The sequence below is a fragment of the Punica granatum genome, chromosome 5 (assembly GCF_007655135.1).
Source record: "Punica granatum isolate Tunisia-2019 chromosome 5, ASM765513v2, whole genome shotgun sequence".
Taxonomy (NCBI): domain Eukaryota; kingdom Viridiplantae; phylum Streptophyta; class Magnoliopsida; order Myrtales; family Lythraceae; genus Punica; species Punica granatum.
This window is the reverse complement of record NC_045131.1, coordinates 1343637-1366181: the sequence shown is the minus strand read 5'-3', so window position 1 is coordinate 1366181 and position 22545 is coordinate 1343637. Positions and strand designations below refer to the sequence as shown.

Here is a 22545-nt window from a genome sequence, read left to right as displayed (position 1 = left end):
AAAAGGACGTCCCTAACAAATCACTCATCAGCAGGAACTACAACTATAATATGATCATGAATCTTGATCTCTGTCAATTCAAGACTGCGAGTAGACATTTTGGCTGCAGTTATCTGAATATGGGCCAATGATATAAGAGGTCAGAGCCCAATTGGAATAAGAACTCGGCCCATTGTCGTATGAATGGGCTGATCCAAGTGATCAGAGGAGATTGTAGTAAGCGATTTTAAGGGCATGTTTGGTTTCCCAATATTATTTTAGAATCACAATTCTAACTTAACTTTACCCACTACAAAATAAAATAACTCATACAAAGTCAAAGAGTGGGCCCCATTTATACCACTTTTTTCCACAACAAAACAACATAACTCATACAAAGTCAAAGGATGGGCCCCATTTATACCACTCAAAATCAAAATTAAAATCTGATTTTAAAATCCTACTATGAAACCAAACGCAACCTAAGTCTACATGCAGCCCTCGATCCAGGGGCGGAGCCATTAAGGCTCTATGGGGCAATTGCCCCCCTGACTTTTTTATTTGTTGAAGATTTCACATAAAAATTTGTACAAATTTCAATTTTTGCCCCTAAAAAAAATCAATGCCCCCTGAATTATTTTATTATTTGAATTTTGTCCCAAAACTTTTAATTTGCCCCCCTAAACATTATTTCTGGCTCCGCCCTTGCCTCGATCCGATAGTTATTGTGTCATCATCGAACGGAGGGCAGACAAACCGAACGCCCTATCAAGCTAAGTTTGGAAATATTTCCTCGAATTTTTTGAGAGCAAAATAACATAGGTTCCATGCGACGTGCCTTCTCTAATAGTCATAAGGCTTTACCCGTTGAGTTGATCCATATACATGATCATTATCACGTGATCGAGAATCACCACCATGCATGTATATAGACATATATATATATATAATTATGATGCTGCTTTATAGAATATGCCAATCCTTTTCTTATCGTGCATCCATAGTTTCCTACATTAATTTTTTTAAATAATTAATTATAATTAACTTAATTTATCTATCCTATGATTTTCATTGTGTGGTCCGTATGTGCCCTGACTACAACTATGTACGTATGTAAATATATATATATATACTAGTCGTAGAACCCGTAGGTTACACAGAATATTATATCAATTTGAAAAGAAATTATAATTAAGAATTAAAAAGAAAAATCCTTTCAAGTCAAAAAAAAGGAATAAAATAATAAAATAAACAAATAACTTTCTTCACTTTTAGTGGTAAAGGAATTTACTTTCTGAAAGCTTGCGTACAGGGGTAGCCTTCCGAGAGATAAAAGTCACGTCACCAATATTGAGAAAGAATATAAGGAAAAAAACAAAAATTAGAGAAAAATAAAAAAAAATGAAAAATTACGATAAAAATGAGAAAAAATCAAAGCATAAATTTAATCAACTCAATTGCATCCAGGGATAGACATACGTTTCGATAGCTCGTGTCTAGTTGTAGACCTATTGTTTGAGATCTGAATAGGCCCATGTGTATGTGTATGATGATTCCTATTTATAATTATTATATAAAATCTAGAGAATATGGTTTGTTTTCCTTTTTTGGTTAACAAATCTGATTTGTTTTTTGAAAATAAAATATAACTCATATAGATCTACACTAAAAAATATTATGTAATCAATCTTTTAAAAATAGATATCTAGAAAAATATAGAACTTATATATACTAAAAGATGCCACGTAACCATATATTAAGTATATTTATATTATGTATAAATTTATATATACTAATATATACTTATTTTTATGTTAATATTGATGTGATGAAGTATTAATTTTTATTTTAAAAAATTCAAGATCAATAAAATGTTCTCATTTATTTCAAATGCATTATGTTATCTAAATTATAAAAATTAAAGAAATTAAGAAAACAGATTTCATAATGAGATATCTTTAAAAAAATATTTTTATTAGAAATAATTCCGAAAATATAAATAAATGAAAACCTAGGAAATCCTTTTAGAAAGTATATGTTAATGTATATTTAATTTGATGTTAATATTGATGTGACGAAATATTAAATCTAATTTTAAAAAATTTAAGGTTATTGAATAATATCTACACATATAATAAAATCTTCTCATTTATTTCAAATACATTATGTTATATAAATTCTAAAAATTAAAGAAATCAAGAAATCAGATTTTATAATGAGATATATTTTTAAAAAATATTATTTATTAAAAATAATTCCGAAATTTTTTTTAAAAAAAAGAAAATTTCATTCAAAAAATTCATATTGCCTTAAATTAGAGATCACTATAATATCCAAAAGATTTTATGGTATTTTCAATCTTTTTAAAATAAAATATTATAATTGAAAATAATTTCGAAAGATTTTATTGCTAATTTCATAATAAAAGATAATTTAAAATGTTAAAAACTCAAAAAATCGAGAAATTTATATTGAGAAACAGAGCGTTCTGAGGTCATCTAACCAGACCCACCTCGTATGTTGTTTTCACACACGCGCACACACGTATATATATAGAGAGAGAGAGAGGAGAGAGATAGATGGTTGATTAATTACTTCAACAATTAATTCACAAGTTTCGTTTATATTGTCAGATGGGAACCACTGATTAATTGCTAAGGGCCGACCAAGAAAAAAGATAAACCAGAACCATCATTAATTAAGTATATATTTTGGTATTAAATCAGAAGACATGCATACAACTTAATTAGTTTTAACTTCCTTAGCTAGCAAAGATCAGTGCGTAAATTGTCGGAAACCCTAATCAGTCTCGTCGAGCTCTAATGTTAAACGATGATTCCTATAGAACAAGGCTACAAAGTGACATCAGTTAGCAGATAAGATTTCATGGTTTTTGCTACTTAATTTTGTTAACACTGATTAAGGAATATTCTCAGTCTAATTAATGTAACTCCTTTTTCTTTTTTTTTTAATTATCGAGTCCCTTTAACTGAAACAAAACTAATGTTAATTGTTGTGTCGTTTTCATTGATCTTTAACTTCGACATCAAGTCCATGGGCTCAATTCATGCACATATCGCATGTGCATAAGATAGAATATCAACCGAGTATTTATACGTTTTCATGGAATCGGCAACAAATGGTTCTTTCTTTCTATTTTCCTAGTGAAAGTTATGTTTGGCACAAACTTGTGAATTTTCATGGATGGATGAATGATTGAAGCCTAAAACCAGATTTTATATACGGACGAATATATATATATATATATATATAAAGGACAAATGTGCACGAACTGATTTGTGAAGTCATTCGTTCATATCAACTGTAGAATGGCATGCGTGCAATGAAATGCTCTTTTGAAAGTTGGGTACACCCTTTTTTCTTATGTAAATTATGTTACTTGTTATACTCTTTTCTTCTTCTTCTTCTTCTTTTTTTTTTCTGGAAATACTTTTTATCAGTTCTTATGAATGAATCATCATAAAGGCTTTTCCAAATAATATTATATGTTGTTCTTTCCATCTGGAATTTATTTCATTCTCTCGCGGGAAAGGAACACATGCAGCTTTTATTTAGCTGCCATATAATTATACATATGTCCCCCGCTTATATGTTGGCCTCTCTCTCTTCTCTTATGTTATATCACTTTCTTTTTGAGCGTGCATAACCTGATATTGGAAAACTCAATGACCTTAATTAATTTAGAATGCAATTGGATCGCTGTATTAAGGGATAAAGTTCTCATAGTGTGAATTTTATTCATATTCAAAATCAATAAACTTTTCTTCAGTGAAATAAATACTGAATCACTTGAATAATCCTGATTATTTATGTCAAATCATTGGTATAAAAAAAGAAAAAGGAAAAAAACAACGGGTTCTACAATTTATTCAGCAATAATGATCCATGCAATGATAGATGTCGAAGGGTATACAGTCCCCTTATAGGAGCAATAATATATATATATACATGGGTCAAATTCGGAAACGTGGAGGTCCACTATATTAAAGTTCTACCATGACATTTTATTATGGGAAGACTTCCCATAATATATTTTTTCGAATATTATACAATAATTAATTATGGGCGTTCTTTGCCAATAATCCATCACAAATGATATTTACTTTATCGATCAGGATAGATTAGTTCACCGCATCTTTACGTGTTAAGCTTAATTAGCTAGCTAGCAGCACGTGTGCATAGTTGAGGGGGACCTAGTTAAATTCGAGAATTAATTAATTTAAATGGCAATTTGGCATTGCAATTTTTAGCATAATGGGAGTCAATTCGATACGTGGGAATCCACGATTCCTTGCTTATTTCACGTATATAATTAGCACATGCACGTTCTATATCTTATTAATTCCGTCTGGTTTTCCCAATAAAATCCATCCAAATCATCATCATTGTACATAAATGTTAAATCAATTAAAGTCCACCCAAGACTTAATATCGCGTTGACTTAGGATTCAAGTCAACGATCTACGGATGATGTGAGATGCTTCCTCTAGAGTAATAAAACACCCACCTCTTCAAGCAAGATTTGCAATCAGTTCATTACATCCCGATTTAAAGTATGGAATTCGATCTTTGATACGATCAATTTTCGATGTAAGTTACTAATGACAACTTTTGAGATGCAATCAAAACTTAACTATATAGTTGTATATTCTCTTCAAGTTGTCACCACTAATGGGATATTCACTTCAATGATGGCAGAATGCCAACTTCTTACTTTTCTTTTTCCATTTTATTTCATTACACTTTAGAATGTATAGCACTACCCAAAACAGAAAAGTAATATTTTTTTCTAAAAAACTTTTAGAATGTATCAATATTTAACACCAAATACCAAAAAATTCCGAAATTAATTACAATTTCAATTTTTTTAGTAACGATGTCGAAATTAATTATCGACAACTCCAAAGCAAAAAAGAATAAATAAATAGACTGATTTGAAAGGAAAAGATCAACTCGTGAGCTTTAAGAGGTGATGACGTGGCTGGATGCTGCTTGTGGCCGCATGGCGGGGACAACGAGGAGAGGAGATCCGTATTTTATGTTTATCCTTTTCGGACAAAAATTCAGTTCAAATTTTCACCACGAACATATTCATAATTCTATTTTACCCCCTGAAAAAACCTACTCCTACTCTAAGTTTGCCCTCCCCATGTCTATATTTGCCTCTTACATCATTCACAGGATATGGATATATTCGAATCAGAAAATATTTGCCTCGATAACCTTTTTTTATTGGTTGAATATCCGAGAAATTTACCGTTTGGTTTATGACTGAAAGAATCAAACTTATTATATATTGATAATAACTCTATTCAAAATACTTGTAACCGAATCCCAAAAATAAGAACCATTTCCGGATGGAGTAGAAATAGTAGACAATGTTGCGATTATCCAATAGTGCAAATGGATGTGGAGATATAAACTAGAAAATTGGGGCCAGAAAATAGGCAACAAGATATAATTTTTATGTTATTTATTTTTGTTAAATATCATGCAATTGCCAGCGAAATGGATAAAATAATGCAATTATCCCATTGCAACCGGAAAAAAAGAAAAAAGAAGGAAGTTTCGTGAACAATTTGCAAATCTACATGGAGAAAACATTACAATTATCCAAAAAATAGAAAAGGATTTGGAAATGAAAACTAGGGATTTGGGGGGCAAAAATTTAATAATAATAATAATAGAGAATTGGGCGCGCCTTTTTTTTTTTGTTTTCTTATTTATTTATTTATTTATTTGTTTTTCATGCAATTGCCAGCTAAATCTGGGACGGACAGGGAAAAGAAAACAAACGAAAAAAACAAAGGAAACAGAGAGCTTAATCTCACAAAAATGGCCGAAAAACTAAACTCAAGGAGAGAGAGACAGGGGAGTAGAAGAAGACAGACAACGCCATTACTCTCTCTCTCTCTCTCCCCTCTTCCGCTCTCTCTCTCTCTCTAACAACTCTGAAATTGGAACGATCAGACCCCATTTCACCGCGAAATGGGGGGGAAGAGGGATCCGTCATCCCTCACAATTTTTATCGGTTCCCTAAATATCTATACCTATCTAATATAAGCGGAGCAGGGAGAACAGGGGTCCGTTGAAGGAGAAGGAACAGAGAGAAAGGGCAGGAGGAGGGGGCACATTTAGCTTGCCCATTGCTTTCGGATCCGACTGCGTCGGACCCACCTACCCGAACCCGGTTTTCTCCCTCCCTTCTCGTGGGGGAGTTTGTGTGTTCCTGTCTTCTTCCTCCCCCCACATCGCGAAGAGGGGGAGGCGTCGTCCTCGTCGTGAAATGAGAGAGGATCTGCTTCGGAAAGGTAATCTGGGGGGGCTGTTGATCTTGTCCATTGACCATGCGATCGAAGAAGATGCCCCCTTTTGGGCTTCATTTTGTAATTTCAATTTGTGTCCTACTGTCCCTTTTGCATCACTAAAGCCTCCATGCTTTTCATAAATCTGCCGTTCCCTACGATCTCGTGGGCACGTCGAATCGCGGGCTTGCAGCCATTGTCCAAAAGAGATTTTTCTCAATGAGATGAACTTTTAGGATATGTTATGTTATTCGCTGGTATTTGTTGTTGCGGACGATGTAAATTCTGGTAGAAGTGTGATATTGTGGTTGGCCGTTCCAGTGAATACATGGGATACTGCATGATTATCATTGCCATGGGAAATGGAAACGTGACCTCTGCTACAGTTTTCAAGTTGTCGTTGCTTTCAAAGAATGGGTACAAAGCACCATTCTTTATAGGTTTTTATATAATCTGGACAACCTTTATTAGACAATTGTATATGTATATATTCCACCTTCTTCTTTTTTGTCATCTTTTTCACCTTCACTGGATGTGGACCCTTCAGCTGTATTATTCACAATATAAATTCTGAACCCGAAAGCTAAAGGAAGCTCCTTGGATAGTGAACAAACAACTTTCGCCTCCCCCCTCGCCCCCCTCTTTCCTTTTCCTCTATAAATCAGAAATGTGCGCTTTACGAGCGACATGATTCAGACACTTTGAGGTCTGCTCAGCGTCTCATCATAACATGTGAGAACCATTTATATGCGTCTCGTCTCGTCACTAAAAAGTGAGGTCACAGTTCAATGAATTATATCAAAGATTAAGGTTTCAAATGTTTGTCCTTCTGTTGTCGATTTTTTCCATGATCTGTGATTTCATTTCTGCAGGTTCTGTTATAAAATGTACAATCTGAGACTGGCAGTGACTGTAGAAGTTGATGGGATAACAGATTCTCTCTCTGCCTATCTTTCAGGTTCTAATCCTTGTAGTTACTCTCTGAAGGCGCAGCAACTAGAGGTATTGTTTGCAGAATTCCAATATCATGCAGATTTCTTTCTTGAATGTTCTCTTTAATTTAGAATTGAACAGGGTAATTGATTCTTAGCTAAATTAAAATATTCACTGACCAATGTGTACGACATTCTTTTCAACATATAGATTTATGATCTTTTTTCCCCTGTCCGGTATAAGTTGTAATCTCAGGAAATTCTGTTGAACAAACTACTCATAAGGGATTTGGGTGCTCCTCTTATTAATGATAGGCCTTACTTTTCAGAAAGAATCACTAATGTGTTGATCTTATAGCTGATTAGGCAGGACAAGCAAAGGACTCTTACTAAAAGGTAGTTATTAATTCGACACTTTTCATTCACAATGGGTGCCTGTGTATCCACCCCGGCAAAACCAACAAAAGTGCAGAAGAGATACCTTCGCCACCGCAAGCGCCGCGGGAAGATTTCAACTTCTGCTCCCGATAAAATTAAGAAAAGGAGCAGCAATGCTGGTTCTCGAGTCACTGATTTTGCAGTGAGCGAGTTCATTCACATGGACTTTGAGAAAGGTGAAACAACCACCTGCCGAAGATCCGAGGTTTCTAACTCGACTTTCCACTTGACCCAGTTGCAGTGGCACCTCAGTCAATTTGATGCCAATGGTATGTCCAATTTGAGAATTTAAAGTAGATGCTTGCTTCTGTCTTAACATACCAAGATATTAGTCGATACTTGAAATGGTTATGGTATTTCTGAATAATGGTTCTGAATGTTTATTGGTGGTTAGTGATATGCCAAGAGGATGCTTGGTTCGACTCTGTCAGTATATTGGAGTCTGACTCAGATGACGATTTTATTAGCGTCTATGGAGGTACTTATCCAACTATAACTCCAGTAACTTCTGGTAAAAAAGAAAAACCTGTAATTCAGCAACTAAATCTATAGCCGAAATAAGGAAATTTTTGACATTTTTGTTTGTGATTCGGTACAAAGATGGATATATAAGTTGCGAGGGTTTTGTCTTGGGTACATTGGTGCAGATGGGTTTCCCTTAACCAGCAATGCCATTGGGAACATCACAAATGGTCAATTGCTTCAGTATGAGACTTCAGCGTGCTTTGTAGACAGCAGGGGTACATATGAAGAATTCGTCGGGAGCTTTCTGAAGATAGACGGAGGAAAAGTGGAGAATCCTCCGGGCAAAGAGGATCAGAAGGAATCAAATGTATTTCTCATCAAGAATGGTCAGGCTAATGAGCTTTCTTCTGCCACTAAGCCCGGGGAAGTTTCCAAGAGGAGGAAGAGCTTGGAAATATATGGGAGCTTCAAGGGTCTGAAAGAGGATAACAGGGACTCCGATGACAAAACCCAACAATGTATCCTGAAATCTGGGTTATCTCGTTTGGTTCCTTCAGTGAGCTTTAATGAGAAGATGTTAAACCATCAGAATATTGTGCTGGGTCAAAGAAAGAAATCAGCTGTCTTCAGGCTTTCTTTCAAGAGGAGATCCTGTGATGGGGATGAGACCACTGAACATCGTATGTCTCTGAAATTCTCAGATTCTTAATAGCTGTAGATGTATGAGTCAAGGAATCCAATGCAGTTTTAGCTTCACAATGAAAGATAAATATGCCAAAAATAGTTGAAGCTTGGCGTGGAAATTTTATGTGCACTGAACTTTGTATTTCTAATGTGCAGGGGCATCGAAAAAATTCTTGTACCGCCCGCGAGCAGGAATGATTATCCCATGCTGCACCAGTGAGAACATGACCCCAGGATCTTGGTCTGAGATTCCACCCTCGAATTTTAAACTCCGCGGGGAAACCTACTTCAAGTACGTACTTTTTTCTCACCAACCTTGAACTGGACTGATAAGCTTTCTTTCATCAACTAGTATTTTTGCTTGAGAACATGCTCGAATGTCCTGATTCTCTTCGCTTATGATAATGTGATGATTCAAAAAGCAGAGATAAGAGAAAGTCACCGGCTCCAGATTTCAGTCCATATACTCCAATCGGAGTTGATCTATTTGTCTGTCCAAGAAAGATAAACCACATTGCACAGCACCTCGAGCTTCCTCATGTAAAAGCAGAGGGAAAAGTGCCTCCTCTTCTAATTGTAAATATTCAGGTGCATATTACTATATTGCCTTCCGATTCTCTCGCACTTCTTTTCCTTTCTCGTTTCTTATCGGCTTCTGCAAAAAATTGCAGTTGCCGACTTATCCTGTTGCAATGTTCCTTGGAGATAGTGATGGGGAAGGAATGAGTTTAGTGCTGTATTTCAAAGTTTCCGAGAATTTCGAAAAAGACATCTCTCCCCAGTTTCAAGAGAGCATCCAGGTATAGTTTTACCTAAATTGCCGGAATTCAAGGTCGTCTACGAATGCATTTCGTTTATTTCCTAATCACGAAATCGGGTTACAGAAATTAGTTGAGGACGAGATGGAAAAAGTCAAGGGCTTTGCAAAAGAGTCGACAGTTCCTTTCAGAGAGAGGCTAAAGATCATGGCCAGCATGGTCAACCCTGAGGATCTCCACCTGAGTTCTGCTGAAAGGAAGCTCATTCAGGCCTATAATGAAAAGCCTGTCCTGTCGCGTCCTCAGCACAACTTCTATCGAGTAAATTCCATAAACTTTAGAATCCAGTTTATTCCCACTGCTAGCTTGTTGCTTTGCTTGGAGAGCAGGATGACATAATCTCGAAGTGAAACGTGTTGACATTTGCTCATGCAGGGCTCAAACTACTTTGAAATCGACCTGGACATTCACCGGTTCAGCTTTATCTCAAGAAAGGGATTAGAAGCGTTCCGAGATCGTTTGAAGAATGGAATTCTTGACCTTGGCCTAACTATTCAGGTACACCTTCAATCTCTTGCGGTAAGGAAGTTGCTATATTCGCTTCTCTTGTTCAACATATAACTAAGTAAACCATCAGAAATTGCAATCTTCATAATTTGGATGTTGGGAGTTCAAAATGCCCAGCCTATAGACATTTTGCTTACCATGGTTACCGTATTTCCACTAGCATGAACTATTGGGATAGAAAAAGGTGTAAGTCGACAACTTTTCCAAACTGTGCCCATATGTCGATTTCCGGCATGGATAATCGGTTTAAAACTTTTCATTGGGCTGATTCATTTTATGTTTAATAAACTCTTGACAGGCACAAAAGCCAGAAGAACTTCCGGAGCAGGTGCTGTGCTGCTTGAGGTTGAGCAAGATCGACTTCGTCAATCATGGCCAAATACCTACACTGATGAACCTCAACGAGGAGTGATCGATGAAGTAACCGGGAAACCCATTAAACATAAATAAGAAATCTTCCATCCCCACAACCATTGTCATTCCCTTGACAAACATTTCTTGTCTAAAAAGAGATATGGCTATTAAAAATGTATGTTATGTATAATATCCGTTCGGAGTCATCAACCCCCTCCTCCTGAGGAGTGGGGTCTAGAGATGGAATTACCCAATAATTCCTCATCATCCAATGAAGAAGACACGGGAGCATATCTATACGTGTATTCATTAATTTTACCTCAATACCCTTTAATCGACAGTTGTGCTATTAAACTCGGTGAGACGGGTTAATGTTCAAATTCCCTCGGACAATTCCGTATATCCGATGGATCGTAACGGGTCAAAATCAAGATCAAGATCATATGCAGAGGGCCCGAGCCAAATCCAATCGGTGATTTTACGTACAATTGAAATTTGAAAAAGTGGAATGGAACGCAATTGTGATTGGGTGCGAGGGTAAACTGGTAAATTCGATTGAAGGGGACTATTAGGGTTCTTGTTCCCCCGGCGGCATGAATATATAAATGGCGGACAGAGAGGGGAGATCGGGAAGAGGCGCCCAAGGCCGAGCGCTTCCCCCTTGAGGAATGGGGTGGCGTGGTATTCCACGAGAGAGGTTGAAACGTGGCGCAAGAAATTGCGATGGGCGCACATCAACCAAGAATCCATGGAGGGGCTCCCATGGCCGCTTCTCTGCTCTAGTCCTTGCAGCTGAAGTGAGGGGATTTTTGCCCTACATATATTCAATCTTCCCACCACCACCACTTGCTTTCTCCCCAAAATCCCGAACTTTTTTGCGCAAATTTGGGAAAGTTTCATTCTTTTTGACACAAATCGATTTCTTCGTGCTTTCCGAGGCTCAAACTTGATAAAATTTTGATTTTGATAATCTGGTTTTGTTGTCGTGTGGGTTTGGCAAAGTCTGTCTGTCCCATGACTGGAAGCAGGCTGGAAGAAACTTTATTGAATTTGCTATGATTTGGAATGAGCAAGTAACAGAACTGCAAGAAAAATGACTATAACGGATGATTGATCATGGCTTGCCATCGAATATCTGCCAGATCTGAAAGTCGGGTGAGGAGCTCTGCAATCGGCAATTAGGTCGTTTGGATGGGTGAGAAATGGAGGGGAAGTGGTGTGAGATTTGTGTTTGGATAGGAGAGAAATGGAGAAAAATTCTGAATTTTTGTGCGTAAATTTGGAAAAGTTTGATTCTTTTTGACACAATTCGATTTCGTCGAGCTTTGTGAGGCTCAAATTTGATAAGATGTTCATTTTCTTATCAGTAATATAATAAAAAATTTTACTTGAACATCTGGTTTTGTTGTCGGGTTGCTTTGGCATTAGTCAGTCCCATGACTGGAAGCTGTAAAATTTTCTTGAATTTGCCATGATTTGAAATGCGCGCAAGCAACAGAACTGCTAGATGACGACTGTAACTTTAGATTGAACAAGGCATGCTGTCGTATAACTGCCTGATCAGAAAGCTGCAATCAATACCTCAAGGATACGGCGTGGTTCTTGAAATGGTCTACTGGTAATGCACGGCAAAGATTCGGTTCGGAACAAAATATGAATTCCATTCCTTTAAAGCAAAGAGCTGAGAGCTCATTCATTAACGAACAGAAGCATATGGCATAGAGTTTGTACAGCGAAGACAGGCGCAGCAGCACCTTGAAATTATACAACTTTGTATGTTACAAGCATCAAAACATTGAAAATTTGTTCAGTACTATAACATCCCACAACATATGATCAACAGCTTCTCGTGTCTTCATTTCTTTTCACTCTGTAGCGAACAGCATCTTGCAGAAGGCAGGCTTCTCTGGCCTGCGACTGCTTGATTGTTCAACATGCTGCGTGTTATATGCATCGTAATTGGCAATTTAAAGAATCGGACAGGCTGTTTCTGGCCATCAGGAGGCAACTTCCTCTTCTTTCAGCCGCAGAAGTGCAGGCCTCTGGTTGTTCCCAAAGCCTGTTCCGCCGCGCAACGCGTGACTTTGTGCCACTGGCTTCCGTGGGTTTGGTTGGGACACTTGATTTGTATTTGCGGTGGCGTGACTGTTGCCTCTAGCACCTGGAACACCGTGGTTGTGTTTCCCCTCGTATGTCGTTATTACGGCCTTGGGATCAGCTGCAGCCCTCTCCACGTGCTTTCGGACGTTACATCCCGCAAAAGTGCACTTATAGTAGCTCCTGTTTCACGAAAAATTTGTCTGCTTCAGTGGCGGAGTCAAACTCGTCGACAGTATGTACACCAAGAAAAACCCAAGAGGACCGGATATCGAACACTATATAGGGTCATAAAAGAACAAATCATTCACCTGGGGTGAGGATTCCCTTTCACCACTTTCTGCCCATACTTGCGCCATCTGTAGCCATCATCCAGAAGATCGACTTCACTTCTGGTCTGTACAACTATCTTTGGTTCTGTTACTGTCCTGTGTGCTGCTGAAGAAGCTGCCTCCGGTTGCGTGGCTTCCACATTCCTGCACGCCAATGCATATAGTCAGTCTTGAAGAAAAACAAAAGGGAATTGAAGAGGAAAGGTAGGTTCAGGTTTCAAACTCTACCTCCTCTTTGGATGTGGTTCATCATCATCGCCTATCGTTATTGTGTCAGTATCATCAGCTTCTTCATTGCCGCTCGACACACTTGTCTGCATTGTCGTTGCCTGAGTAAGCTCCTGATCTCTTCTGGGTAATGTGTTTGCAGATTCGATTTGATTCAAGTTACCCATCTGCCTCTGTGAAGCAACTTCAGGCTTAGCATGGGAAAGCGTGCTTCCACTTACGCTGTTAGCTTCCTTCGACCGCCGATTGGGCTGTGGAATCTCGTGGTTGTGCTGACCTTTGTACACTATCTCTGTGATTCGACCATCGAGAGAGCGCTCGACCTTCTTCTTTACCGGGCAATGCGGATGCGTGCATTTATAGTAGCTTCTAGGATACTCGCAGCCCTTCACCTGCTTCTGGCCATATTTCCTCCAATTATACCCATCTTCGGCCGGTTTATCCACAGAAACAGGAAGTGGTTCATTCCTTATCGAAGAACTGGTGATATCAGATGATTCGGGAATGGTACTAGCAGGGACCGATGATGGTGGTGGTGCTTGTATATGCTGAGGAGCTTCACTGGGAATGGAGGGCGGTTCGTGAGTGAATAACGGCTCTGGAGCAAAATTAGTTTGTGGCTGAGAATTTGGGTGCACGCCGATGTGGGACTGGGTTAGGGCAGCTTGAGCTGTGACCTGTGCTAAGGCCTGCTGGTGAGACATTCCAAAGGGGCTCTGCAATACAAAGAAACATGAACATTCAGGGCACTGCCGGATACAAATTGAAGCGCTTAAGCGCATCTCCCAAAAGAGATTCACATAAGTTTATAACCAAAAATCTATGCCCCTGATGATATTCCTAAACTTTCCCAAGATTCTCACTGTTAAGCTTCACAAAAACTTGGTTACATCGCTTTTCATTTCGGGTCTTATGAGGGAAGAGACATTGTCTCACACAATCCCGTCTGCGATAAGCTTTCCAAGTTCATATCTCCCGGACGAAGCTTAATTTTATCAAACAGCACTCTACAGATACTTCAGGCATTTCCCAGGCTTTATCCCGAGCAAAGTTTCTCCCATTTTTAGCAAATTCCCACGAGGAATGGAATCAATTTGCGAGATTTTCATGACCACCAATACAGAAAGCAGCACAAACATAGTAAGTATCAATACAACAATATGAACAACAGCTCCCCGTTGTCTCTTCTCGTACAACACCGATAAAACCCTAATAAAAAGATGTCATACCAACAGCTCACTATCTGTTCACCTAACATTCATAGCTCAACAACCCCCAAAAAGCCCAGAGAGAGATCGATTCACGATGGGCACGCGATGAGAACCGTATATGACTCGAGTATTAGATCGATTACGGCGTGATGGATGGTTAGATTACCTGACAGGAGAAGAATCCAGGTGAGAGCAGACCAGACGGGCTCAAACCAGGAGGAACAGTAAATAGAGGTGACCTCACAACTGCCAAGCTCACAGGTCTATTCTGCTTGTACCCTGAATTCTTATCAGCCCCATCTCCAGATTTGGCATCCGCTGAAGAATTATCCACGAAAAGGGGAGTTTGGACAGAGGCCATAACCGCAAGAGGCGAGTTCATTGCTCCAGCAAGAAGCTGGGAGAAAGACCTGAAATCCGGGGAGGACTCGGGGTAGTTGTCGGAGAAGAAGCTGGAGACGAGGGTCATGGGGCCGGGGCTGTTGGCGGTGAGCCCAGCGAAGTTGTCCATGGAAGGTCTGGGTGGGAGAGTTATGGTGGGTCTTGGGGGCTTCCTGGTTTCTTGCTTGTCCGCCATTTCTTGCTCAGCCCAAAGAGAAGGGAGATGAGCTCCTTCTTGCTTCCCCTGGCAGCTCAAGGCTTCGCTTCCTCGGCAAAACCTCCTCTGATCTGTGTGTTGTTCCCTGTTGGAGCTCCTGCCTGTTTGCTTGCTTGTTTATCTTGAACTTTCAGGGGAAACGAAAGTCCACGGATGAAAATTTCGGACAATCTTTATTGGTTCTGTAACCTCTCTCTCTCTCTCTCTCTCTCTCTCTCTCTCTCTATATATATATATATATATATAATTTATGAGACAATTTTCCATTGCTGCGTGTGGAGGATAAGTTTGAAATTTTGATGAGTTGAAGAATTTGCAATTTAAAAAAAAAAAATATCAGAAGCCACTTGTCCCATTGGGTTGGGGAGAAACTCAAGCCAAGTGGGTCTCTCTCTCTCTCTCTCTCTCTGTGTTCTGGATCCAAGTTATTGTCCATCAACTGGGTAAGAAACTCTGCTTGCAAAGTTCACAACTTTACGGATCATTAAATACTCCTACCAACTCGCCCTTATCCTTTAAATCTATTTCATCGACTTCGGGAGGTTAAGAGCAAGTCGTGATTAATTACAGTAGATTCGACCCATCATATATCATATGGCACCAAAGAGTTTATTGGTTGTGTCCGACCCGTGGAGTATCGACAGCTGGCGGCTAACAGCAATAGTTTCTTCTTGCTCACCAATTTTTCATCATCATCATCATCATCATCATCATCATCATCAATCATCAATCATCAATCATCAATCAATATAATAATCCTCATTCTCTCTCTCTCTCTTCTGTCTCTGTGTCCGCATTTTTCATCGCCGTGAATAGAACAATTTTGCATCCTAACTTGAATGCAACGGGCACGCAAAAAAGGACGCGGCAGGGCAATTCCATGGAAACGAGTGGGACCCACGTCTTAGAGGTGCATCGCATCACGGTGCCGTCGGCGTCCCGACTTTCAATGCAATCAATCAGAGCAGAGCCACCCACGGCAATGGAGATCTTTGGGACCTCTCGCTTTCTACATTTTTTACTTCTTTAGACATCAAAGGACAAAAAGTTCATATTTTTTCCACCCCAGTTGCTTGGGTTGCTTTCACGGAGAACTGGACATGTAACACGTTGATAGTAATATCAATATATCCTCGTCCCAGTACAGCTGTGAAGAGACAGAGGGCACTGGAAGAGAACAAAGGATAGATCGAGCCGGATCAAAACCTGCGATGAACATACGTGGATCTATACAATTCCCTCAATAACGCAGCAGTAGCAGCAACAATTTCGATTTGTCAATGCCTAAAGCAGAAATTTTCTCCTTGATTTATCAGCTTTTGCCGCAGCAAAATCTTCGCTTTGCTTCCTCAATTCGCATGAGCATAAGAAAATCCTAACTGAGCTGTCTCCCCCTGCTCTGCAGTTCAGAAGAAGAGGAGATGGACCCTTCATTCTCCCTATCTTGTGACTTGGGTTTCGGATAAATAAGTGGAAGAGACCGCCAAGCCCTCGATGTCGTAAGTGCGGATGAGTCTCTGCCTCTTTCCTGGAGCCTCGAGCCAGCAGAACTCCAAATGGAATGACTTCGACTCTGCCACACTCTTCGCCACGTCCGATGGGCATCCCATGTACATGCCACCTGGTAGCAGCGTCATCTGATAACCTCCATCAAATGTGATCAAGTTGTCCGACATTGTACCGGTCCAGTGCACATTAGTTGTGACTTCCCCGTTATTCGATGTGGAAGCAATGTCCTAGGATAAAGTGATGATGAAGATCACAAAAACGAGTTAGAACATCGTAGAAGCGGGGGGAAGGTACCATCTCATAATTTTTAATTGGTATGATGCAGGACTATATTAGGTAGTTCCGGTTCTGAAGTAGATTGGCAGGCTCCAGTCCCAAAACCCAGAAACCTTTACTCAGAGGATATGGTCTGGTCCCTCACAAAGAGCAAGCAAATGTGAAATGGAATGCGGAACAAAATCGAGAAAAAGGATGTCAGTTCGGACTAGGATTTTACAGAGACAATTCCATCTTGAAATATAAAGAGGGCGATTTATATAATCCATGTCCTCTACAAGTAGGCAGGATTAATTCGATCCTTGATGACATCAAGTCATTGAATTCTAAAGCTCTCTCATCTTAAGGATCAGGAATCTAAGTGAAGAATCTAACATTAGAAGAGTATCTGGTTATTGGAGTTTAGTTCTAACCTGAATTAGATGTCCTTTCTCGTCCATTTCTAGTGACGCCACTGAATCAGCTTCAGCAATTGTTGCCCCATATACACCACTGCGCTTTGTTATGGAACGGCCCTTCCACTTTCCAAGAAATGGGATGATCCTACTATCATATTCCTGCAACTAAGAATGAAATTTTCTCACGAAAAATGGAACTTCCTGTGGTAATATATTTAAACGAGCAATCATAAGAGTGCAAATAAACTTCTTGCTTACTGCTATACATAAATTAAGCTGTACAAGCTTCTCAAACTTACTTTAGAATTGTCGAGAGTAGGAGAAAAGGGCACCCCATCATCTCTTTTCTCAAGAAAGATGAGAAGCATTTCTATGACACCCTTTGGGTCCATTATATGAAAAGCTCTTGCCCGCATATCTCTCTCCTGAGAATATAGGCAGCTCTCGCACACAATAGAAGGTCGGTAAGAGGGAAGCTTGAGGTTTCTGCATATAAGAATCTCATTAGAGTAATAGAGCGAATCGAGCAGGCACTGAATTCAATCGAGAAGTGGGAATTAACTTCGAGGAAAATCGCGAGAAAGGAATGGCATATCAAGAAAATTGTACCCAAATGGCAAGAATCTAATCTATAGAGCGAGCAGATAATTACCTTGGAGATTCTTCGCCCGTATCATCTTCCCCAAGAACCCCTTGCCTTAAAACAGTTTCAAGCATGCCTGCAGTCTGGTACCGAAGAGCAAATGCTTTTTCCTGGGGGAAAAAACCCATCTGCACACTAATCATGAAAAATGTTAGATAGGAAACAAAGCAATAGAATCCATTGGACTTGAGAACTTCAAAAGAGTTCAAGTAACTCACCTGTTGATATTTGTCAACTGTGAACATATTGGTTTCTTTAATCTTGTATTCTGCCCAGTCAGGCTCTTTGTCCTCTCCCAAAACTGAAGTGCTGGATGGAGGTTGCTTTATGTAGAGACTACCAGATAAAATTCAATCAAAGCCCCATGGTCAGAAAGCCATCATTAACTGATTGATCAATAGGCAAAGGTGATCAGACATGCTTGCGTTCGACAACACTGACGCAATCAGTTTGTCACTTTAACCAGCACTACAGAATGGAAGTGAAAAACCAAACACAAGCTCTCTTTATTGAACTGCGAGCGGAAAGAAGCGAAATTTACGTTTGAATGAGACTGATGAGCTGGTCTTCTCCATATGAGCTCGCCGAAAGCTTCGTATCCACTTTATGCAGCAGATTTCCGTTGGTATCAAATTGCTGCAATATCTCAGAAATGATCAGTATTAGGAACTAAAATATTTCTAAAATTCTCAATGACGTCAATCTATCCTTCAATCATTCAAGAACTACCCACCATGAAGCTTCAGCTAAACACAGAAGGCAATTAAGACCGTTATTGCCTCCAGAAACACAAAGAAATGGACTTAAGCTTTCTTAAGTCAATCACTTGCCCGTGGAACAGCCAAGCAAAACCAAGACTCAAGAATCAAGCTGCTTCCCTTTTGTCTCGTCTCATGCATTTCTCAGAAACCAAAAGTGTGAATACTACGCCGAGTAATCATCAAGACTTACGTGAAAAGCACCGTTCCACTTGCCGACGTTGAGGTTAATGAAGCGGTGGAGGTTGTCTATGCTCATGGAAGCCTCGTTCGCGAATGAGCTCCGTCGGGCCTTGTCAGGCGCGGCAGCTCGACATCCGGCGCTCCCGACTGAGGAGATGCAGTGGCCCGGAAATGTCGGGCTCAACCCGATTGAGAGGAAAGGGCGAGTTCTTGATGGGTTCCATTGCGTTCTTGGATAAGGAGGACAAGAGAGTGAACAGTTGCAGAGAGAAGCCATGGACAGTGTTTGCTTTTCTCATACTGAAGTGAAAGGATCAGATCATGAGACCAGGATTCCCTTATCTGACATTTGCTCCCAAGTCAACGACATCGTTTCGGTGGAGGCAAGGACCGTTGCCTGATGGACTTGAGCTTCTACTGAAAGCGCGAAGAATTCATTGAAGGCCCATTTTGAAGATCGATTTGATGATATATGACAACGTAATGACATTCGCAGAAGTCTCACATCTAGAATCTGTAGTCGCTGCACGCAATCTTTCAAAATGCTGTGTCCGTTATTGTTTTAAAACCGAAATGCATCATAGGAAGTTCGGGGCCGATCGTGTTATTTCACTTTCCGAACCAGAATACCAGCCATTACCTATTAGACTGGATTTTTTTTGGTTGGGGTTGGGGATAAATACCAACCATTAGACTATGATACTTGATCATAACGCATAGAAGAAGCAGTGACAGCTTTCATTTCATTAACTTTCTATTAGCTCAGCTTGTTTGGTTTTCAATTTTGATAAATTATTCATTTTAATTTAATTTTATACAATGATTACAAATTTGATAAATTATTCATTTCAATTTAATTTTATACAATGATTACAAATGTTAACAAATACATTGATATATGAGAATATATACATGCATATATATATATATATATAGCAAATGTTAAAAAATGATTAAGAAAGAGTATAAATGAGAAATTATTATTAAATAGTAAAAAAAGATAAAATAATAATGATTATATTACTGAATTTAGAGGAAAAAAAAAAAGAATTGAGTTGAGTTTAATAAAATTATTATTTGAAAAACAAACCTAACAATCTTCAGCACAGAACATGTTATAGTTGACGACATGGTACAAGTCTCAGACAGCGGGGAGCTGCCGCTGATTCCAATTAAGGACAAAGTAAAAGTCTTCCACTTTACTCTTCCAACATTGGAGATAATATTAAAGATTTTCCAGTCTGAAGCAGAGTAACATGCTGTCTTCCGGCATCAATGGCCCTTCTCTCGCAAATAGAACGAATGAAACACATCACATGGCCTTGAAGGGGCCCCCAGACGTTAAAAACTTTCAAATCTGAAAAGGCATACAATCAAATAAATGAATCTTTTGTCATATTTCTTCCTCGGTGTTACAGTCATAAAGTTCAAAGACTCAAGCACCAATGCCCATGAATTTGCACTTCGCCACGCTAAAACTCAAATCAGAAGACAGATCGACCGAATTCCGGCCGACCTGACATGAAAAAGAAGAAGGAACAGGAACAAAAACCCACAAAGGAAGTAATTTTACCCCCAGGATCAGAATAAGAATGACACTAGTGGAATAAAAAGCAGCTCGATTCTCCTTTCACAAGTAACCTGCTAGAAGTGGTTCCCGAATCGATTTGAGACATGCGTTACCAGAACCTGAGGAATGCATCCCACACTGCCCCGATGGTGAAAACAGCCGGGATGATGATCCTTGCATGGTAAGTTGGGGGGGACCCGCTGTTTACTGGAGAGGCGACGGGAGGTGGTGGCGGGTTCTCAACATGAACGGCCAGTTTCATGCCGCTGAAGCAGAATCCCTTGCCGCTGATGAAGTAGTACTTGCGGGTCACGTTCAGTGGGACCACATCCCTCCCGGCACCTGTGGTCCAGTTGTGGAGCGGGTGGTCGGAGTTGCACGACTCATAGTCGGTCGAGTTCACCTCGAGCACATTCTGCTGGTTCCTATCATACACGAAAACTGAAGGGAAGCAAGAAATGAAGAGGGGGCTATCAGCATTAACTGACTAAGCTTGTTCTGTACAAATATAATAGGACACTGATCACTACCAGAAAACCGATTTCCCATGATAATTTGAGCCTTAATCCCCCCCGAACTCACATATAGTTCCACATTTTGAATCCATTCATTTTACTTTCTTACTAAAAATGAAAACTTCAGGCTGAAAGTGGAGGATTTTATGGCCCTTTTTCAGATCGAGGATTTTATGCCCTTTTCAGATTGATGGCTTTGTGGTCAACAAAGATGAAGTCACTTGGATTCATTGCCCAACTCATAAACTGTGAAGGATACTTGACATGACAAGATTTGTGACAAAAATAGAAGGAATTTACAGTAAAATGACAGTTAATTATCGGGAAGACTCAAGACGAAGCAGGACAGGAGTCCTAGGAAAGATGCAGATCTGATTAGATCGAGCGTCTGCGTCGAGCAAGGCCATCAGAGAAGCTCAAAATCCGAAAACACGTAACTGCTTTCAACTGAAGCTTTTCGCCAAGACATGGATGCAAGAAACTAGTGCTGATGTTCACTATTTTTGGAAATAATGAGCTGACAATAGAAAGAAAGAAAGAAAGAAAGAAAGAAAGAAAAGGCTCGAGCTGCTTCTTCTTAAATGGTGAGCTATCTTCTCTCACCTCTACTTACTCAGCTCTGCGAGCGAAAAAACAATCAATGATGCTCTCGGCCAACAAATTTTACAGTGACCAGAGCTGGGAAAGAAACCAACTTTGCAGAAAAGAATGAGCTCATGCGCAGAACATCATTGGATCTACAGCTCATATAGCAAGATAAAAGCACACCCTGTAACTGGAGCTGCCCGGAAGCTATACAGCTTCAGGGGCACATAGCAGATCTGAAGAAGAAGGTGCAGAAAGAGGGGGAGAAAGAGAGAGAAAGAGCTTACAGAGCCAGTCGCCATTGTAGAAGTGCTTGTCCTTGGCCCAGATAGTGTAGTTAAAGTTGGGGCTCCAGCCCATGTTGGACCCGACCGTCCACCGCGTGGCTCCAACTTCCGGCAGCATGACCACCATCGCTATCCCCAGCACCACCGCCATACCCATCACTGTCCTCAGCCCCTCCATTGCTCTCTCTCTATCTCTCTCTCTCTCTCTCTCTAGAAGAAGCGAGCGAGCAAGCTCTGTGCTTTTGACCCCCTCCGAGGATTTGGTTATATATGTCACTGTGGACAGTGGCTGTCCTTTACACATGCTGTCAAGCAAATCATATTCCCGGTTACTTTCTAGATCTGCACCGCGATGCTTCTGCTAATTATCTTTTTTTTTTTTCATCATATTATTATTATTATATATTAGCTCAGTTTTGGTTGAATACATCCCGATTTTTCTTGTCCGAACAGGGGTTCTTCGTATATTCGTAGGAATGCTACTCTGATGGAGCTGGGCTAGGGGCGTAAGTCGGGTTTTGAGTCGATCACTGTGAGTGAATGAGAAAGGGCTGTTGGACCACCTTATGCCTGATGAGTTACCATGTTCCTGCGTTCAATTCCCCATTATTTTTACTGCTTACCAGCTGTGGGCCTTGCCTCCAAATTTGCAGTAACTGTTGTTTATTTATATATTTTTGGGTATTTAGTTGTACTGCTGGTTTGAAGTTTGAAAGAGAATTCCGGAAAATAAAGTTTCTTTTTCTGTGCTAAAAGCATCGACTGCTAATAATATCAGTACTGCTTTCTTTGTCAGAGAGTAATTTTTTCTATTTATACTCCAAGGGAGTTAACTTAATAATCATGGAGGAG

At 39.7% G+C, this 22545-nt stretch overlaps 4 protein-coding genes and 1 long non-coding RNA gene across 17 annotated transcripts; 2 read left to right on the top strand and 3 right to left on the bottom strand.

The window, feature by feature from the left end:
* Positions 1-5857: 5857 nt before the first annotated feature.
* On the top strand, positions 5858-10837 carry LOC116208300. Of its 12 annotated transcripts, none has more exons than XM_031541670.1 (11): positions 5858-6311; positions 7264-7307; positions 7604-7944; positions 8070-8153; positions 8323-8820; positions 8981-9116; positions 9247-9412; positions 9496-9624; positions 9709-9903; positions 10018-10140; positions 10448-10837. In XM_031541670.1, the coding sequence occupies exons 3-11, from the start codon at positions 7665-7667 to the stop codon at positions 10559-10561; spliced, it is 1725 nt and encodes a 574-aa protein (XP_031397530.1). In that variant the 5' UTR covers positions 5858-6311; positions 7264-7307; positions 7604-7664; the 3' UTR covers positions 10562-10837. The 12 variants fall into 12 exon arrangements, with proteins under 12 accessions (XP_031397530.1, XP_031397525.1, XP_031397526.1 ...); XM_031541665.1 differs by having other exon boundaries at positions 7596-7944; XM_031541666.1 differs by having other exon boundaries at positions 7178-7307.
* Positions 10838-12170: 1333 nt separating this feature from the next.
* Positions 12171-15210, bottom strand: LOC116208302 (probable WRKY transcription factor 4). Its single transcript, XM_031541674.1, has 4 exons — positions 14538-15210; positions 13161-13876; positions 12912-13076; positions 12171-12783 (listed from the first exon to the last, which is right to left on the bottom strand). The coding sequence occupies exons 1-4, from the start codon at positions 14946-14948 to the stop codon at positions 12501-12503; spliced, it is 1575 nt and encodes a 524-aa protein (XP_031397534.1). The 5' UTR covers positions 14949-15210; the 3' UTR covers positions 12171-12500.
* An 841-nt stretch (positions 15211-16051) lies between these two features.
* On the bottom strand, positions 16052-19054 carry LOC116208303. 2 transcript variants are annotated; one of them, XM_031541675.1, is made up of 7 exons: positions 18747-19054; positions 18337-18431; positions 18014-18131; positions 17805-17923; positions 17452-17638; positions 17168-17317; positions 16052-16705 (listed from the first exon to the last, which is right to left on the bottom strand). In XM_031541675.1, exons 1-7 carry the CDS (start codon positions 19011-19013, stop codon positions 16409-16411), a joined length of 1233 nt encoding a protein of 410 aa, XP_031397535.1. In that variant the 5' UTR covers positions 19014-19054; the 3' UTR covers positions 16052-16408. The 2 variants fall into 2 exon arrangements, with proteins under 2 accessions (XP_031397535.1, XP_031397536.1); XM_031541676.1 differs by having other exon boundaries at positions 17168-17311.
* Positions 19055-20092: 1038 nt separating this feature from the next.
* LOC116208304 (lamin-like protein) lies at positions 20093-21980 on the bottom strand. Its single transcript, XM_031541677.1, has 2 exons — positions 21694-21980; positions 20093-20747 (listed from the first exon to the last, which is right to left on the bottom strand). Exons 1-2 carry the CDS (start codon positions 21869-21871, stop codon positions 20416-20418), a joined length of 510 nt encoding a protein of 169 aa, XP_031397537.1. The 5' UTR covers positions 21872-21980; the 3' UTR covers positions 20093-20415.
* Positions 21880-22488, top strand: LOC116208305. The gene is made up of 2 exons (XR_004157033.1): positions 21880-22021; positions 22147-22488. It is a non-coding gene; the product is annotated as an uncharacterized LOC116208305 (long non-coding RNA).
* Positions 22489-22545: the final 57 nt, after the last annotated feature.